The sequence below is a fragment of the Ornithorhynchus anatinus genome, chromosome 15 (assembly GCF_004115215.2).
Source record: "Ornithorhynchus anatinus isolate Pmale09 chromosome 15, mOrnAna1.pri.v4, whole genome shotgun sequence".
In the NCBI taxonomy this organism is placed as follows: Eukaryota; Metazoa; Chordata; class Mammalia; order Monotremata; family Ornithorhynchidae; genus Ornithorhynchus; species Ornithorhynchus anatinus.
Window position 1 is genome coordinate 8,060,211 of NC_041742.1, and position 18,569 is coordinate 8,078,779.

General features: G+C 46.5%; 1 protein-coding gene across 6 annotated transcripts in view; it reads right to left on the reverse strand.

The window, feature by feature from the left end:
* Nucleotides 1-18,569, reverse strand: part of SLC39A11 (solute carrier family 39 member 11) — a 233,827-nt gene that overhangs the window by 118,519 nt on the left and 96,739 nt on the right. For 5 of the 6 annotated variants that reach the window (XM_029080018.1, XM_029080017.1, XM_029080019.1 and 2 more), the window contains 2 exons: nucleotides 15,553-15,697; nucleotides 13,510-13,569 (listed from right to left, as the gene is read on the reverse strand). In XM_029080018.1, the coding sequence (XP_028935851.1) occupies nucleotides 13,510-13,569; nucleotides 15,553-15,697 (205 nt within the window). The remainder of the gene's footprint in view (nucleotides 1-13,509; nucleotides 13,570-15,552; nucleotides 15,698-18,569) is intronic. The other variant, XM_029080020.2, reaches the window with a different exon arrangement.

Consider the following 18,569-nt stretch of genomic DNA (forward strand, 5'->3'; position numbering starts at 1 on the left):
AAAGTGACTTACCCAAGGTCACACAGCAAGCACGAGGCAGAGATGGGATTAAACCCAAATCCTTCTAATTCCCAAGTCCATGCTCTATCCACTTGGCTACACTTCAAGAGCTCAAACACCCTCAACCTGCGATTGAAATAGGCATAAATACACAGAAACCCGGTTCTAAAAATATCTAACATAAAAGGAATAAGGTCAGTCTTCCCTAGCAAAGGCTTGAGAAAGATTAAAATGCTCTAAATACGGAAAAAAGTGGCAGGGAATGAGGGGTCATGCATCAATCATCGGGAAAACTGCCTCGATACTTCACTAGGCACCTATTTCCACCAGCGAACACAGCCGGAGAAAAAGACATCTCCAACAAGGAAATCCTGGCTCAAAGGCTACATTTGCAAGAATTCCCTTCAGAGAGGCAGAACCCCAAATACCCCCCATGCATCTCCCGCCCCCCCCAACCCCAGGTTGATTAACCTGAAAATGGCATCCCCCCCCACCATCCTGAGCCACATACCCCTATCATATGGGGGCCAAGACAGAGAGTAGGGGAAACAGTCCAACTCACATAAGCAGTAGCAATACCAACCGGGCAATTCAGAGCCACCTCCATGCTGCAGAAAAGGAGTCCCCTACAGCTAACCATTGGGTTATTTCCAAAAAAACACCTATTTCCAAGTTCTCTAGACACCTGGAATCACTGGCCTAAATAGTAAGTTCCTTGTGGGCAGAGAACATTTCTACCAACTCTGTTACACTGTATTCTCCTGAGCCTTTGTAACCACGTTCTGCATAGAGTAAGTCCTCAATAAATACCATTGATGGGCTGATTGAGCATAATCAATAGATCATCCCCAGGTGGCTCCTACTAAATTAGTTAAGCTCAGACTACTGGTCTTATCTCTAAAGCTCCCATCTACACCTGTGACCTCCATTGACCCGATACCTCTTGGCTAAAACAGGTCAAAAACTGAGGACCACGGATACCTTTTGGTCTTTATTTCACTCCGCCAGTGGAGTTTTGGAACCTCAGTTGGAATCTGATGTTCTGTTTCCCATCCGTGAAGATTCAACCTCAAAACCCCAAATGCCCAGATCACCTAAGGCCCCTCCCACTTCCTGGTTTGAACAGGAGGATGCTCGGAGATGAACCAGTTAGCCAGACCCGAGAGATTCAGGTGGAGTCTCACTGGAGCACGAGATTTGGATTTTGGTCTGTTCTCTGAGAGCCACAAACAAGCCCTTACACCACTGCCCATTGAGGGAAAACAGCACAACGCCTCGGAATGCATACTTTCGTGGTTTCCTGTTAAAAGCCGTTACATAGCTATTTTAATGGGAAGAAATAAAGGCTATTCCCTGTGAGGATCTGGGGAATCTTCTCCACTGGATCTCCTCAAATGGCCCTCCCGTGGTCTCAGAGTTCTTGGATTCTGGTTTGAATTTCTTGTTAAATGTGTTAGGCATCCCGTTGATCGATACGACCAAGGGCGTTATTCCCAGTTCATTCCAAAGGGGAAAAAATCGTGCCTCAGTTATCAAACCAATCTTTGAGCTTAATGTACAGTGCAGGAGGGTCTCCTCTGATGAAAACCTAAAAGGAGAAGTTCAAGTGGGGAAATGGCAGCCATGAAGTGGAAGTGGATATGGTAGAATGTCTGTACCAATTCTGCTGTATTGTATACCAAGCACTCAGTACAGTGCTCTGCACACAGTAAATGCTCAACAAATATGATTGATGGTTATTTTAGAAACCAGCAGCAGGATGGCCTAATGAAGAAAGCACAAAGCTGGTCAAAAGAGGACCTGGGTTCTATTTCCATCTCCGTCACTTGCCTGCTGTGTGACCTTGAGCAAATCACAACTCCTCCCTGTCTCACCTCCTCCATCTGTAAAGTGGGAATTGAATCCCGTTTTCCCTCCTACTTAGATTATGAGCCCCTTATGGGAGAGGGACAGTGTATCCAACTTGATTCTCTTGCTCCTACCCCAGGTCTTAGTACAGTGCTTGCCACATAGCAAGTGCTTCTCCCCCGATTAGACTGTAAGCCCATCAAAGGGCAGGGACTGTATCTGTTGCCGATTTGTACGTTCCAAGCGCTTAGTACAGTCCTCTGCACATAGTAGGCACTCAATAAACACTATTGAATGAATGAATGCTTAATTATCATCACTATTATTGTTGCTATCATTGGAGGTAGTATTAAGAATTGGGATTTTCCAATCCTGTTCCTGAACCCAGGCTGCTGGAACAATATCAAAAAATCACAACTCTTACTAGTACTACTATTTATATAATTATTGTTAATAATAATTTACACTATATCATTATTATTATTGGTTGCCCCAGCTGTGGGAGCCATAAGATCCCAGTGACATGATTCCCAACTTGTCTTTGTCAAGTCCTCCACGTGTTCGCCCCTCTCTAAATGACTTTTTTGGAATCATGCTGTTTCCGCGATTGCAAACTGTCAAGGAAGGCAGTGGCAGCTCATTAGAGCTGGGGGATGAATTTAAATGGCATTCTAGTGCTAGCCTTTGAGAGCCCCTGTGGTGTTCCTAACCATTCTTCTGGCTAACGGGGAGTCGCCCTCTTACGATCGGAAAATAACTGTGGTATTGGTTAAGCGCTTTCTGTGGGCCCAACATGGTACAAAACGCTGAGATTGAGGCGATGTAAACAGATCGGAGACAGCCCCGAGCCCCCATGGGACTCACGGTCTAAGAGGGAGGGTGAACGGGAATTTTATCCCCATTTGACAGAAGGGGAAATTGAGGCACAGAGATTGAAGTGATTTGCCCAACATCGCACAGCCGGCAAACGGTGGAGTCGGGATTAAAACCCTGATCCTCTGACTCCCGAGCCAATGTGTTGCTGTGGTCTGCAGAAAGGACTGTGGATATGGGGGAGGGAGGAAACAAGGGGTGGCGGGGGGGATTTAAGTTCCTCTAGACTGTACTCGCATTGTGTGCAGGGAATGTATCTGCTTTTTGCTGTCGTGTACTTTCCCAAGCATTTAGTATAGTGTTTTGCCCACAGTAAGCAATCGGTAAATATACATCAAAGATTGAATAAACTGGATATGGTAGAAACATCAGTGTCTCTACCAGTGTCTCCTCATTTAGTCCAACCATAGAGCGAAAGGGAAGAGGCCAAACCCAAGTCTTCTAATTAGTCTCTTCAATTAAATAGCTGGGAAATAAGGGACCACAGGAAAAAAAGCCAAAAAAACAACTCAAGAGAATTGATGGTACTAATCTTTTCTCGCGTGGCTGATCTAGCGGCAGAACCACAAGCGCTCATTGGACAATTATTCCAGCGAAGTGTTTAATAGCTCTAATAAAGGAAGGGCTGTCGGTTGAAATGAGGGAGGGAGGGAGGAGCAGCCACAAGATCGATGGGAAGAACCACGGAGGCTGGATAGGGAGGGTGATGCTAGCGGAAGGCCCAGCACCACCCGCTGTAATCAACATCTCATTACATTTCCCAACCAACCTGTTGGGGTTGGGAAGGGCCCTCGGGCCTGGATACTGGATCACTTGGTTGAGTTTAATTAGTGCTGGGGGATAAACAACTGGTCTTCTGTCCAGCTGATTTCCTTCACTGTGGCTCTGTTCTCTCCCTACTCCCTTCTCCCCCCCCACCCCCTCTTTCTCTCTTCTCCCCCTCTTCTCTCCCTCCTTTCCTCTTTCCCCTGTCTCTCATCCCCCTCTCCTCTCTTCTCTCTCTCTCACCCTTTTCCCCCTGTCTCTCCCATCCAACCCCGGAAACTCGGGTCTCCAAAGAGATCCAGACAAGCAGGCTCCTGAGGGGTTTCCCCAACCAGGGACAAGATCGGACAGCTGCACCGGGCTTGGAAAACAGCCTTCTTGGGCGGGTCTGAAGATGGAGAAAACCCACAGGGAAGGCCTAATCTCCTCCCAGTGGGAAACTATGGGCCCTGGGAGAGTCTCAACACCAACATGCTCACTCATGGCTGGACACTGAGGGAGGGAGAGAGAGAGAGAGAGAAGGAGATAGGGGGAGAAGAGAGGGAGCAAAAGGAGGGGGATAAGAGAGAAAGAATGGAGAAAGAGGAGGGGAGTGGGGGGGGGAGAGAGAGTGGGAGAAAGGGGGAGAAAAGGGGGGGAGACAAAGAGATGGGGGAGAAAAAGAAGGGGAGAAGGAGGGGAGGAAAGGGGGAGAAGAGAAAGGGGCCAAAGGGCAAGGGGCAATCAGAAAGGGGTAAAAGAGAGGGGAAGTAAGGGGGGGGGGGGGTAAAGAGACATGAAAGGGCATGAAAAGACAGAGGGGTCAAAGAGAGAGGGGGCAAAGGGAGGAGAGGTGAAGGGGATGAAGAGAAAGGGGGAAAAGAGAGGGGAGAAAGAGGGGAAAAAAGAAAGAGGGGTAGGAGAGATGGGTAGGAGAGAAAGGGATGAAGAGACAGAGAGGGGAGAAAGAGAGAAGAGGATGAGAAAGATAAGGAGAAAGGGGGGGGAGGAAAAGAGAGGGGGAGGAGGAAGAGGGGAGGAAGAAAGAGAGGGGAGAAGAGATGGGGAGAAAGAAAGATGGGAAATGAGAATGAGAGAGACATGAAAGACCAAGAGGAGCAGGGAGAGAAATGGAACGGGAGGGAAAGGAGCGCACCTTGAAACAGACGGAGGGGATGAGATCTCCCCAGAGATAGCGAGAGAAAGAAGAGAAAAGGACACCCAGGCAGACGCATTGGGAGAGAGTGATGGGGAGATGAGAGGAACCAGATTTTCATCAAGCCAAAAGGCAGGAACGGGTGCTAGAAAGGGAGATATGGTTACCATGGAAATGCCCCCCTACCCCCGCACTGCTGGACTGGCATTTTGAGGGACACACACACTCACACACACACACATACACAAATCCCGCAGAGGAGAACTGCAGGGGGACTCGGTTTCTGACTCACTGCCGAGGCCCTGGCCCGCAAGGGGCTGGGGTCACCTCCATGGGGGTGCTGAGGAGCCTTCTGAAGGGGAGGGGAGCTAACTCCCCCCTTCCTGCACAGCCTGGGGAACCTCACACAGAGCAGCCAGGCAGAAAGAGAATCAATCTAATCCTTTGGATTTAGTGGGTGCTGAGTACGCGCAGGGCACCGTATTAAGCGCTCCGGTGAGTAGGACGTAATGGCACCTGACAGGCGAATCTCAGCTTTTGATTATTGTTTTTCATACAGAATAATAATAATACTCTCCTAAGCACTCAGTACACTGCTCTGCACCCAACAGGTGAATCGCAGGTTTTGATGTTTGCTTTATAAGTGAACGCTGGTTCTGTCTGAGAGGAGCGAGCTGATGACTTGTATTCCCATGTGCTGAAACTTCGTGAGGGGACAATCCCTACACTCCCAAGTGCTCAGTAAAGTGCTCTGAACACAGTAAGCACTCAATACCACAGAATGACCGACTAGAAGGCCACAGTCCTGGCCCACCTAGTCCACTCTCCCACTTCCCACCCAGTTACACTCCACTTGCCTCCACCAAAGGTGCTGCCTATCAATCGATGTTTATTGAGCCCATCCTGTGTGCCTACTGTACTAAGCGCTTGGAAGAGCTCAATATAACGGACTTGATAGACACAGTGTCACCAAGAGCGACACTACCCCCTAAACACCTCAAGGAATGGGCTTTGGCTACAAAACTATTTTTTTTTATTTTCTCAAGACCTAAAAATACAGCCATTGACAAAGCCTTCCTTAGGCATTTGAGAATGTGGCCTAATGGAAAGAGCCCTGGCCCAGGAATCGGAGGACCTGGGTTCTAATCCCAGCTCCACCACATGTCTGCTGAAAGACTTTGGGCAAGTCACGTAACTGCTCTGTGTCTGTTTCCTCATTGCTGAAGTGGTGATTAAATAACTGTTGTCCCTCCCCCTTACCTGAAGGAGCACGGCCTACTGGAAAAACTGTATTCACTCATTCATCCAACTGTATTTCTTGAGCACTTAGTTTTTGCAGAGCACTCTACTAAGCACTTGAGAAAGTACAGTGTAACACTAAAGAGACACAATCCCTGCCCACAACGAGCTCACAGTCGCTGAGCTGTCCTAAGGAGACCAGAGCCTAGCCCTAGAATATCTTTGGTAGAGCAGCCCCTTTGCTCCCAAATCACATATTAAAAGTGAATTTCTAAGGCTAATTGGCTAGCAAGTGCAGAACGAATGTGTCCAAGTCCTTATGAATAGCAGAGAACCTGGTAGGTAATAAAGTGTTCCATTTTCTACAAGGAGCTTTTGGCCTGAGGTGCCTCGTAGAGCCCTTAATGAATATTTCAAATACGGAGCTGGGAAGTTATTCTAAGAAAATTAGGGTGAATCAAATGGGCTTTTCTATCTGTCTGAACTCCTCTCCTCTTTTCTGCCCACCCTCCCGTCCAAGGCTTCTGGATGGGGAATGTGGTCTAAGGGAAAGAGCATAGGTCAGGGAGTCAAAGGACCTGGGTTCTGATGCCAGCTCCACCACCTGCCTGCTGTGGGACCTTGGGCAAGTCACTTGACTGTGTCTCAGTCCTCTCATCTGCAGAAAGGGAATTCAACATCTGTTCTCCCTCCATAGTCTGGGAGCCCCAAGTGGGACGCGATGTTCTATCTACCCCAGCGCATAGCACAGTTCTTGGCCCACAGCAAGCACTTAACAAATACCACAATTATGATTACTGTTGTTATTATTAAATGGCAAAGAGGGGATTAGAAACCAGGTCCCTTTCTTGCAGGGTAACACCTCATTGGGGATTTCTGATTCCCCAAATTCTGATTATTTCAAAGCTGTGCAACAGCTCTGCAACAGCTCCCCAAACACTACACCCCTTCAAACAGACAAAAATGAACATGATCATTTGTATTCCCCCGGCAACTGCCTCTCTCCTCCATCTTCCTCAACTCTTATCAAGGAGTGCTCTAGATTTATTCCTTGGCTTCATCGCCCGAGTCTGGTGCACCTCCTGGCCATTTTTTTTTTGAAGTTATTTGTTAAGCGATATGTGCCAGGCACTATTCTAAGCACTGGGGTAGATACAAGTTAATCAGGTTGGACCCAGTCTATATACCACATGGGGCTCACAGTCTTCATCCCCATTTTACAAACGAGGGTCCTGAGGCCCAGAGAAGGGCAGTAACTTGTCCAAAATCACAGAGCAGGGAAGTGGCAGAGTTGGAATTAGAACCCAGGTCCTTCTGACTCCCGGGCCAGTGACCTATCTGCTAGGCTGGGCTGCTGTCTTGATGTCTGCCTCCCCTGAGAAGGGGATATGCTCCTTGTGAGGAAGACATATGCCAACTTCTTTATTCTGTACTTCCGAAGCACTCGGTATTTAAAATATTTTTCAAAATATTACATCATTATCTATTCCTCTGCAATACATCAAATCTTTATTCTTTGTTTCTACACTTGTGATGTTAGGTGGAAAGAGTTAAGCAATTCAAATCACCGTGGTGCAATATTCACTAAATACTAATACCATCAGCGCTCCCCAAGGGCAATAAACCAACAGGCTAGGTGGTCCAAAGGGCAAACCATTGTTTAGCAAAATGCTTATTGCCAAATCACAGAAGCTGGATGAATAATTTTATGTTTCTTCTGTATAAAGTCCTTAAAACCTGACAGCCCTGAATGGTTCACAATTTCCCAGGGGCTTCTGCCAAGTCATTATCGAGTAAAGGGAGTTGACAGAACATCAGAACATCATCAGTATTTATTGAGCAATCTCACTACACACACACACACACACACACACACACACACACACACACACACAGAATTGTCCTTTGTTTTCCAAACAACACTACTGGGAGGAGCGGAAGGGCCTACGGAAAAAGCACTGGCCTGGGCGTCAAAGGATCTGGGCCCTAATCTAATCTCCGCAACATGTCTGCTAGGTGACTTTGAGCAAATTATTTCAATTCTCTGCACCTCAGTTACCTCATCCATAAAATGGTGAATAAGACTGTGAGTCCTCTGGGGGACAGGGACTATGTCCAATCCAATTATCTTATTTCTACCCTGGTGCTTAATAAGTTCTTAAAAAAATACCCCAATTATTATTATTTAGTGGAAAGAGCATGGGCCTGGGAGTCAGAAGACCTGGGTTCTATTCCCATCTTCGCTACTTATCTGCTGCGTGACCTTAAGCATGTAAATCACCTAACTGCTCAGTGCCTTGGTTACCTCACCTGTAAACTGGGGAGTCAACACCTGTTCTCCCTCCCTCCTTAGATTATGAGGCTTGTGTAATACAAGACTGTTTCTGACCTGATTATCTTGGATCTTCCCCAGCACTTAGAATAGAGTTGGACACACAGTAAGCACTGAGAAAATACCACTATCGTTTGGATGGCCAATTAACATTCTCCCATGGCCACCTCTTTCAAGAAGTATTTCCTGATTTGACTCATGTCTGTTGTCCTTTTTGCAAGTGCATGGTACAGAACACTCTGTCCTAGAGTATGAGAGATCAGGCAAGAAACGCTTTTATGGTTTTTTTTTAATGGTATTGATTAAGCACTTACTATGTACCAGGCACTAAGTGCTGGGACAGACACAACTTAATCTAATTGGACACAATCCCTGTCCCACATAGAGGTCACAGACTTCATCCCCATTTTACGGATTAGGTAACTGAGGCCCAGAGAAATGAAGTGACTCACCCAAAGGACACAGAGCAGACAAGTGGCACAGTAGGCATTAGAACTGTTAATATTGGCCCATTCCTTCCACTCCTCAATACAACATATTCCATCTCTAGAATAGGGACTTTTAGGGTTTTACCTAATTCAACCCCATGTTGAACAGTGACTGTGTCCAGTCTGCTTACTTAGTATCTTCCCCAGTCCTTGAAGCTTGGCCCATAGTAAGTGCTTAACAAGTACCATAATTATTATTATTCATATTTCCCCTAAATACCAGCTGGAAAAAAATGGGGTGTGGGGAAGGGGAGCGCTTGGGAGGTTGGTGATTTCTAATATATTTTAAAGTTTTCCTTACCACCTTCCTAATCCAAGCCTACTTCTAACCACATCTGATTTCAGTCCATTTACTTGATTTGTATGATGCTCTCCATTGTCATTCATAGTTTCAACATGGATTTGGTAATCGGAGATTTAGTCAGTTTTCCGTTATAATTTTTTGTTCCTAAAGGATTTCCCTTATTCCCCCCTGTAAACGAGTCTGGAATTTTCTTGGATATCTAGTATATCTTGGATATCCTATGATATCTTGTATATTTTAGAATTATCTTGCATCACCTCTGGCCTGTAAGCTCATTATGGGTAGGGAATGTGTCTGTTTCCTCTCATATTGTATTCTCTCAAGCACTTAGAACAGTGCTATGCACATAGTAAGCACTCAAATACCAATGATTGATTGCCATTTTCCTTATCTCTATGGTAAATGTCATCCTTTTTCTCGTTTGTGCTCAGAGCCTCCACCTTGAAACCAAGATTTGAATTCTGCCACGTTTTAAATCCAAATGTACAAGCTGTACTTCAATTCAGCACAAAGAGCATTTGTGTAACTAGTTACAGCAACAGGCAGCTCTGACATCCAACCCTGCTTGGTTATTTGCATCATTTGAAATGCCAGGTAAGCATAATATTCCCATAGAAACTCCTCCCGTTACAGATCTGTGTGAATCATACAATTAAAACTGAAATTAAAGCAAAGATTTGTAAACCCTTTTAGACCATAAACCCAATTTCGATGCGACTTAACAGCAACAACGAAAAAGAACCCAATAATTACACCTGAAAAACATTTTCTAACCCCCCGCCCGAAAATCTACCCATAACTCATTCCTCCTACTCAACTCATTCAAATAATTATTGTTTCTCTCTGTACTTATTTAAAATTATACTCACAGACTGAAGCTGGTACAGATAATCAATCTCACTCTCATATGGATGTTTTGTTAGGTTTTTTTTAAAAAAAATTACCATCATTATCATCATCATTAATAACAATCCATTTAGCCTTGGTTGGCATAATTGGTCATCTGGAGAGAAGAGGTTGAGCTAATCCATTTTCTCCTGAATGTGCATTGTCTGTTTCTCATTTCTCCTATCTGCATGAAACCTCTCTGACTTCAGGTGTTGGATGTGACTTTAGTTCTTCTTCGAGTTCTAGAATCGGGCTATCGATTGGGGCCTCAATCAAGACCTCCGGCTGTCTGCCGTCCGTTTCGGTCTCTGCTAACACAAATTAATTCCGAGTGGAGCCTTAGACAGAATTGGAAGTCTGGAGTGAGAGGTAATAAGGGAAGATGCCATTTTCCAATCCGATAATCCAACGAAAAAATCTGTCGAGGAAGCAGCGTGGCCCTGTGGAAAAAGCCCAGGCCTAGGAGCCAGAGGACCTGGGTTCTAATCCCAGCTCCACCACTAGCCTGCTGTGTGACCGTGGGCAAGCCATTTCACCTCTCTGGACCTCAGTTTTATCAACTGAAAAATGGGGATTCAAAACCTGTTTTCCCGCCCACTTGACTGGGAGACCCATGTGGGACAAGGACTTGTAACCATCAACGTGTATCTACCCCAGAGCTTAGAACAGTGCTCAACACGTAGTGAGTGTGTAAGAAATAGCATTAAAAATGAAACAAAAAAAACCCATATAGTTGGGTTGTTTCACTATAAATCACATAGTTTAGATAAACGTACCGGGTTTTCTGCTTTTATGGAATTATTATTCCCAAGGGAATATTTCTGTAATCACATAATGTATCACCATCAAGAGACCATTTTCTTCTCCAGACACTTACAGTCTGTGCTCTTCTAAATTAGACAGCCAGTTCTTTATCTCTTCGGAAGCCCAAAACACACCCCAACACACACTCTCACCCCCAATAGTACATGCTTTGTCACCCTTGGCAAGTCACTTGGCTTTTCTATGCCTCAAGTTCCCTCATCTGTAAAAGGATTATTAAATCCTACTCCTTCCTACCTAGACTTTGAGCCCCTTGTGGGACAGGGACTGTGTCCAACCTAATTACTTTGTTTCTATCCCAGAGCTTAGTACAGTGCTTGACCTAAAGTACTCAAAAAATACTATAATTACAATCATTATTATTTGAAGACCGGGGCCCTAATCCTAACTCTACTACTTGCCTGCAGACTTACCCACTGGTCACTCTGCTTCTCCCTTAAGGGAGAAAACACTTAAAGTCTCAATGCAAAAACTACGCCATGTGGCCTACTGGACAGAACACAGGCCTAGGAGTCAGAAAGACCTGGGTTCTAATTCCGGCTCAGCCACTTGTCTGTTGTGTGACCTTGGGTGAGTCACTTCACTTCTCTGTGCCTCAATTCCCTCATCTGGAAAGCAGGGATTCAATCCCTTTCTCCCTCCTACTTAGACCATTAGCCCCATTTGGGACCTCATCATCTGGTATCTACCCCAGCGCTCAGCCTAGTGCCTGGCACATAGTATGAGCTTCTCAGATACCACCGTAATCGTTATTTATCGGAAGGGCGCCGGCGAGGGTCCGAGACGAATGAGGGGACCAAACTCGTCTCAATTTGGAGGCTTGACCTTACTCCTTCGGCAGCTTCACGGTATTTCAGTTTAGCGGCCTCAAGAAGGTGTTTCCGAAATTATGTTCTGCTTCCGAAGCGGAAGCCGAGAGTGGAGGGACCTCTGCTCAAACCATTAGACTGTCACCCCTGATGAAGATCATCTGCTCGTTTTCAGTCCAGAGTTGGGCAGCAAATGGCTTTTTCTCTTACCGGGGTAATTATATGGTGATAGCCAGGTACACCTCTACGATGAAAGGGATGATGCCAAGTGGTAAACAGTCCAAGGATTATGTTAAAAACCCTGAAGGGAAAGGATGTGGCAAACTCAGAGCCCATCATTACCGGTATATACTGAATGCTTACTATGTGCAGAGCACTGTTGTCATGGGGCTGCTATTTATTCATTCATTTAATCTTATTTGAGCACCTACTGTATGCAGAGCACTGGACTAAGCCTTGGGAGAGGACAAGATAACAATGAACAGATTCAATCCCTGCCCACAATGAGCTCGCAGTCTAGAGGGAGTGACAGGCATTAATATAAGTAAATGACAGACATGTAGGTAACTGTTGTGAAGCTGGGAGAGGGGACTGGATAAAGGGAGCAAGTCTGGGCGATGCAGAAGGGAATGAGAGAAAAGAAAAGGAGGGCTTAGTCAGGGAAGGCCTCTAGCAGGAAGGTTACCCTCTTGCTAAATTCCTTTTTTTAATGGTACCTGTTAAGCACTTCCTATGTGTCAAACACTGTTCTAAACACTGGGGTAGCACATGTTCATCAGATTGGACACATCCCTGCCCCCCAGATGATGCTCACAATCTAAGCATGAGGGATGACAGGTGTTGAATCTCTGCTTTACAAATGAGGTAACTGAGGCCCAGAGAAGTGAAGTGACTTGCTCAAGGTCACCCAGAGGACAAATGGCAGAAAGGGGATTAGAAACAGGGTCCTCTGGCTTCCAGAATCCAGCCCCCACCCGCTAGGCCACGCTGCTTCTGCACTAAGAGGTGGAGAGACAAAGTCCAGAACCATTTGGGAGGCGAAGCCTCGGGAAGCGGGTCATTTCTCTCCGTCCCCATCTGTCACTTGCTTTTCTCCCGGGAGGCAGGCAACATTGGAGAGGGGTGTGCCTGGCCTTAGTAACAAGTCATGGCAAGAGGGCTTTCCGTGTCTCCGCCGGCTCCAAAAAAACACCTACCTCTTCTGGGCCCACTGCCATAAAGGGTGGGACATGACCCAGCAGGTGTTTTGGGCCCAAAGGGCGAACCGAGACCAAGGTGAGGTGACAAGCAGCATGGCCTGATGGAGAGAGGACGAGCCTGGGAGTCAGGGAACCTGGCTTCTAATCCCGCCTCCACCACCTGCCTGCTCTGCGACAGTGGGAAAGTCATTTACCTTCTCTGGACATCGGATGCCTCATCTGTAGGGGATTAAGACTGTGTGCCCTGTGTGGGACAGGGTCTGCGTCTGACCTGATTAGCCTGTATCTACCCCAGGGCTTAATACAGTGGCCTGGCACATAGTAAGGGCTTAACGAATACCATAAAAAAAAAGGCAACAGGGAAACTAAAAACCTACCTCGAACGGGAGATGCCCACGGCAGTACAGTTTCACTGATTTGGAGCCGAAGTTCCTCGCCCAGGCTCTGAGGAACAAATCTGCAGAGGCTTAAGAAAAGCAAAGTGGCCTACTGGGTAGATGGCCGGCCTTGGACTCAGAAGAACTTGGGTTCTAATTCCAGCTCCACCACTAGTCTGCTACGTGACTTTGGTCAAGTCACTTACCTTCTCTGGGTCTCATCTGCCTCATCTGTAAGAGATAAAGACTGTGAGCCCCATGTGGGATAGGAATTATGTCCAACCTGATTATCTTATATCTACCCCAGTGCTTAGGACAGTGCCAAATACATAGTAAGTGCTTAATAAATACCATGGAAATAAAAAAGGCAGTCCCAACTGCCTACTTGGGCAACATAGCAGATTTCTTTTTTTTCCAGATTTCCACTCACTGAACACTGCATAAGGTCTCCAGGTACTCTCAACACCCCAGCTTCGGGAAAGATTGTGACCTAGTGGATAGAGTAAGAGGTTGGAAGTTAGGAAGACCTGGGTTCTAATCCTACCTCCGCCACTTTGTTGGGTGGCCTTGGGCAAGTCACTTTGCTTCTCTAGGCCTCTGTTACCTCATCTGTAAAATGAGGATTAAGGCTGTGAGCCCTAGGTCCAACTCAATTAGCTTGTATCTACCCCGGCGCTTAGTATAGTGCTTGGCACATAGTAAGTGCGTAAAAGTGCCTCAGTTATTATTATTAAATGCCATCCTGGGCTCTAGGAATGCTGTCCCACAGGGCCAGAGAGAAATGCCTGTTGCATTGAGACCATACCCATTCGACAAACTCAGTATCTTGACAGAATTACTGATGACAAATGGGAGTAGTTTATTTTCAAGGTTTGCTCTGCTTAGAGCCTGGGTTTTCCACGGTTCCAATAGCTCACAAACACACTGGGTTAGAAGATCACCCCCGGATGACAGAAAATGATTGTCTCAAATCGCCAGAGAGGAATCGTGTGCATAGCGGTAATTCTCCCATATGCGAGACAAAGAATAACAGACAGAAAGCTTCCATCATCAAAACCACTTGCCCAGCTTCAGCTTCTCATAGGCTCGCAGTCTCCAAGACTGAGGTAAATTCACAAGATCCTTGGGGCTGCTTACCAGAAAACATCCCGACTTTTCAAATGAATTTAAATGGTGAAACATTCAGCATCGAATCAGCCCTGCTTGCACAGGGTGAGTAGTTTTTTGTTTGTTTATTTTTATGGAATTTAAGCACTTACTATGAGTCAAGTGCTGGGGTAGGTACAAATTACTCAAGTCAGACAGAGTCCCTGTCCCGCAAGAGGCTCAAGGTATAAGTAAGAAGGTGTACTGGTATCCCCCTTTTACAGATGAGGAAACTGAGACACAGAGAAGTGAAGAGACTTGCCCAAGGTCACACAGCAAGCAACTGGCAAAGCTGAGATTAGAACCCAGGTCTTTCTGACTCCCGGGTCCATGCTCTATCCACTAAGCCACTTTTGCTAGGTGGTATTCAAGGCAGATTTATTTTTCTCTCCTGGGAAAGGTGAGCAGACAATCTGGGATGTTGTGGTTTTGGCCCTCCCATTCCGGAGGACTGTAAACTCTCTGAGGGAGGGATCGTGTCCACCAACTCAACAGAAGTACTGTGGCCTAATGGATAGATCATGGCCCTGGGAGCCAGAAGGACCCGGATTCTGATTCCAACTCCGCCACTTATCTGCTGGGTGACCTTCGTCAAGTCATTTAACTTCGCTGTGCCTCTGTGACCTCATCTGTAAAAGTGCAGATTAAGACTGCAAGCCCCATGTGGGACAGGGATTTTATCCAATCCAATTTGCTTGTATGCACCCCACTGTTTGGTGCCGTGTCTGGCAGGTAGCAAGGGCTTAACAAATACCATCACAAAGTAAACACTTAACAAATACGACAATTATTATCATTACTAATAAAACTGCCATATTGTAGCTTCTCAAGGTCTTAGTACAATGCTCTCTGTACAGAATAAGCGCTCTACAAATACTATCGATCAGGCGCACAAACAACGCTGGACTCTCCGGATACTGGGCCAGCTGGACTCGGCTCGGATTTTGGAGATTTGCTCCAACGGATCATAAAGAACAGGAAAATCTCACAGAGTAGATTTATCCCGATAGATCATGAACAGGGAAATCTCATGAACTTCCAAAAGGCTAGAGGTCCAGAGGGGTAAAAACAGTGTTTCCAGGAACCAGAAGGTTTGTACTACCTCCAGTGAACACGAGATTTTCAGCCCCATTCCCACGGCCCATGAACCCTGGCCCATCTGAGATGACCTCAAGAGAGTGGAACTAGTTGGGTTAATGTCTGGTAAACCTCGAGGCCCGTTCCACGCAATATGGTATGGGTTTAAGACGGCATTAGTAAGGGCCGGCCACTTTGGGAGGAGCGGGTGGCCATGTTACTCCGTTTGTTTCTGTGGCGGGACACTTGCCTGGGTGGAGGCCAGGTCTACCTATCCGGATGGAGAGCTCGGTCTCGGGGAGAGGCGGCAGGGGACCCTCGGGGTCTCTCTTCTCTTTCATCAGCCTGGGGTCGCAAGTCAGGGCCAAGGCCGTGTTGGGGTCTTCTACCAGGCCCTGAAATGAGAAGCATCAGTCAGCCGGGACAGCACAACCATCTCCGGGGCCTCGGGGCCAGGAGTCCCCACCCATCTCCCCCGGGGAGGGTAGCTTTGGGTTAGAATGCGTCCGAGGAGGCCACAGCCTGAGGAGATTACCATGTAGGGAAACCCTACCGCCAACACCAGGAAAGGTTCCCAGCGGGCTGCTGGGGAGGGCTTCGCTTTGCTTTTGTCTGAGGAGAGCTGGCCAGAGCACTAAAGATGAAGTCAACCGGAGCCCATGACATCTCAAATTCGGTAACCTCTGGACTTGCCAGGCTGTAAACTCCTTGAAGGCAGGATTTGGGTCTACTGTTACCGTACTCTTCCACATACCTGTACAATGTTCTGTACACAATAATTACTCGAAAATACCAATAATATTTAAACTCTTGCTCTGTGCCAGTCACTGACCTAAGCACCGTGGTAGATGAAAGCTATTGGGTTGGATGCAGTACCTAACCCCATCACACATGGACTCACCATCTTAATCTCCATTTTACAGATGAGGACACTGAGGCCCAGAGAAGTGAAATGACTTGCCCAGAGTCACCCAATAGACAAGTGGTGGAGCCGGAATTAGAACCTTGGTCTTCTGACTCCCAGATCTGTGCTCTTTCCACCAGGCCATCTAAAAAATACCACTGAAGGACTGATCCTTTTGAGAGGAAAGGAGAGAGATGGGCATTGGCACCTGAGAAAGAAATGAGTAAAAGTCTTTGAGCAATGCCAGAGAGCTGGAAACACTGACTAGGGAAGATTTTGGTTCACCAACTCTTGCACACTCCCAACCACCCTGTATGAAAACAATTGCAGTGAAACAGCTTCTAATCCAGGGCCAAAGTGAAGCCCAGTGGAAAGAGCACAGGCCTGTGAATAAGAAGGGCCTGGGTTCTCATCCCAGTTACGCACTGTCTGCTGTGTGACCCTGGGCAAGTCACTTCACTGGTCCTCAGTAACTTCACCTGTAATAACAATTGTAATTAAGGTCATTGTTAAGTGCTTACTAGGTGTCTAGCACTGGGATAGATAAAAAACAATCACGTCAGAGACAATCAATGTCTCACATGGGCTCACAGTCTAATAATAAGAATGTTTGTATTTGTTAAGCGCTTACTATGTGCCAAGCACTGTTCTAAGCGCTGGGGTAGACACAAGGGAATCAGGTTGTCCCACGTGGGGCTCACAGTCTTAATCCCCATTTTACAGATGAGGTAACTGAGGCACTGAGAAGTTAAGTGACTTGCCCAAAGTCACACAGCTGACAAATGGCCAAGCCGGGATTTGAACCCTTGACCTCTGACTCCAAAGCCCATGCTCTTTCCACTGAGCCACGCTGCTTCTCTGGGGGAATAGGGATTGAGGAAACTGAGCCCCAGAAAAATGAAGCGACTTGCCAAAGGTTCCACAGCAGACCTTTGATGGAGGTGGGATTCGAACCCAGGTCCTCTGAATCCCAGGCCCGTGTTCTTTCCACTAGCCTTTGCTGCTCCTCTCACTGTGTAAAATGGGGATGAAGACTGGAAGCACTATGCGAGAGAGGGCTTGTGTCCAACTCGATTAGCTTGGATCTACCCCAGTGCTCAGTATAGTGCCTGGCACATAGCAAGTAAAAGAGAAAAAAAAACCCGTCCACTGAACCACGAAGGCCAAGTGGGGGGGAATTTGACAGGGAACATCATCTCCTAGAACACAAAGCCCATAGACAGCAAGTGGAGACTGAGTTTATGAACACACACTCCCTAAATCATCTGCAGGGATTTGATGACTCAGGTATTGTGCATTACTGTTCTTTCCTTTCTAAATAAAGGTTAGAGATGAATAAATCAATCTCTTGCCTCTTTATTTGCATAAAATATTCCAGATCCTTATCATTATTCTAATCATTTACTTGTCATGTCCTACTTAATGTGGTTTAATGAGAGTGGAAGATCTGCCATCCATCCCAAAGCTCGAAGCTAAATCAGAGAAGCAGCCACCTGGCCTAGTGGAAACAGCCCGGGCTTGGGAGTCAGAGGACCTAGGTTCTAATCTCAGTTCTGCCCTTGTCTGCTGTGTGACCCTGGGAAAGTCAGTTCACTTCTCTGGACCTTAGTTATCTTATCTGTAAAATGGGGCTTGAGACTATGAGCTCCATGTGGGACAGGGACCGTGACTAACCCAATTATCTTGTATCTACCCCAGTGTTTAGTGGCTGGAACATAGAAAGTGTTTAAGAAATTCCATAAAAGACAAAAAAAGGATGAGATCTTGCTTTTGCTTGGCTCTTTGAATCTCTCAATGGAGGGACAAGACCCTCTAGTAGTAGCGTGGTCTAGCAGAAAGGGCATGGGTCTGAGAGTCAGAGGAGTTGTATTCTAATCCCGGCTCCGCCACTTGTCCGCTATGAGTCCTCGGGCAAATCACATCACTTCTCTGGGCCTTGGTAACCTCATCTGTTAAATGGGGATTAAGACTGCGAGCCCATATGGGACAGGGACAGTAATTAATCCAATTATCTTTTATCCACCACAGCACTTAGGACAGTGTATGGCATATAGCTAGTGCTTTATGAATACCATTTAAAAAAAAAAAGGCTCCTCTCTGGCCTCTGGCTGGTGGAGTCCCCTTGGATCTCAGAGAGATTATCTCCTTTCATCACACTACAGGCCAACCTGTCAAAGGGCCTCAGGAAGGAAGTTCAAACCGGGGCTCAAAGTAGATAAAATCCTAGATTCCGCCAACTTCGAGATTCCTGGAAAGGTCACAATCCATCCTGCTTTGAGAAGCAACACGACCCCATAATAATAATAATGTTGGTATTTGTTAAGCGTTTACTATGTGCAGAGCACTGTTCTAAGCGCTTGGTT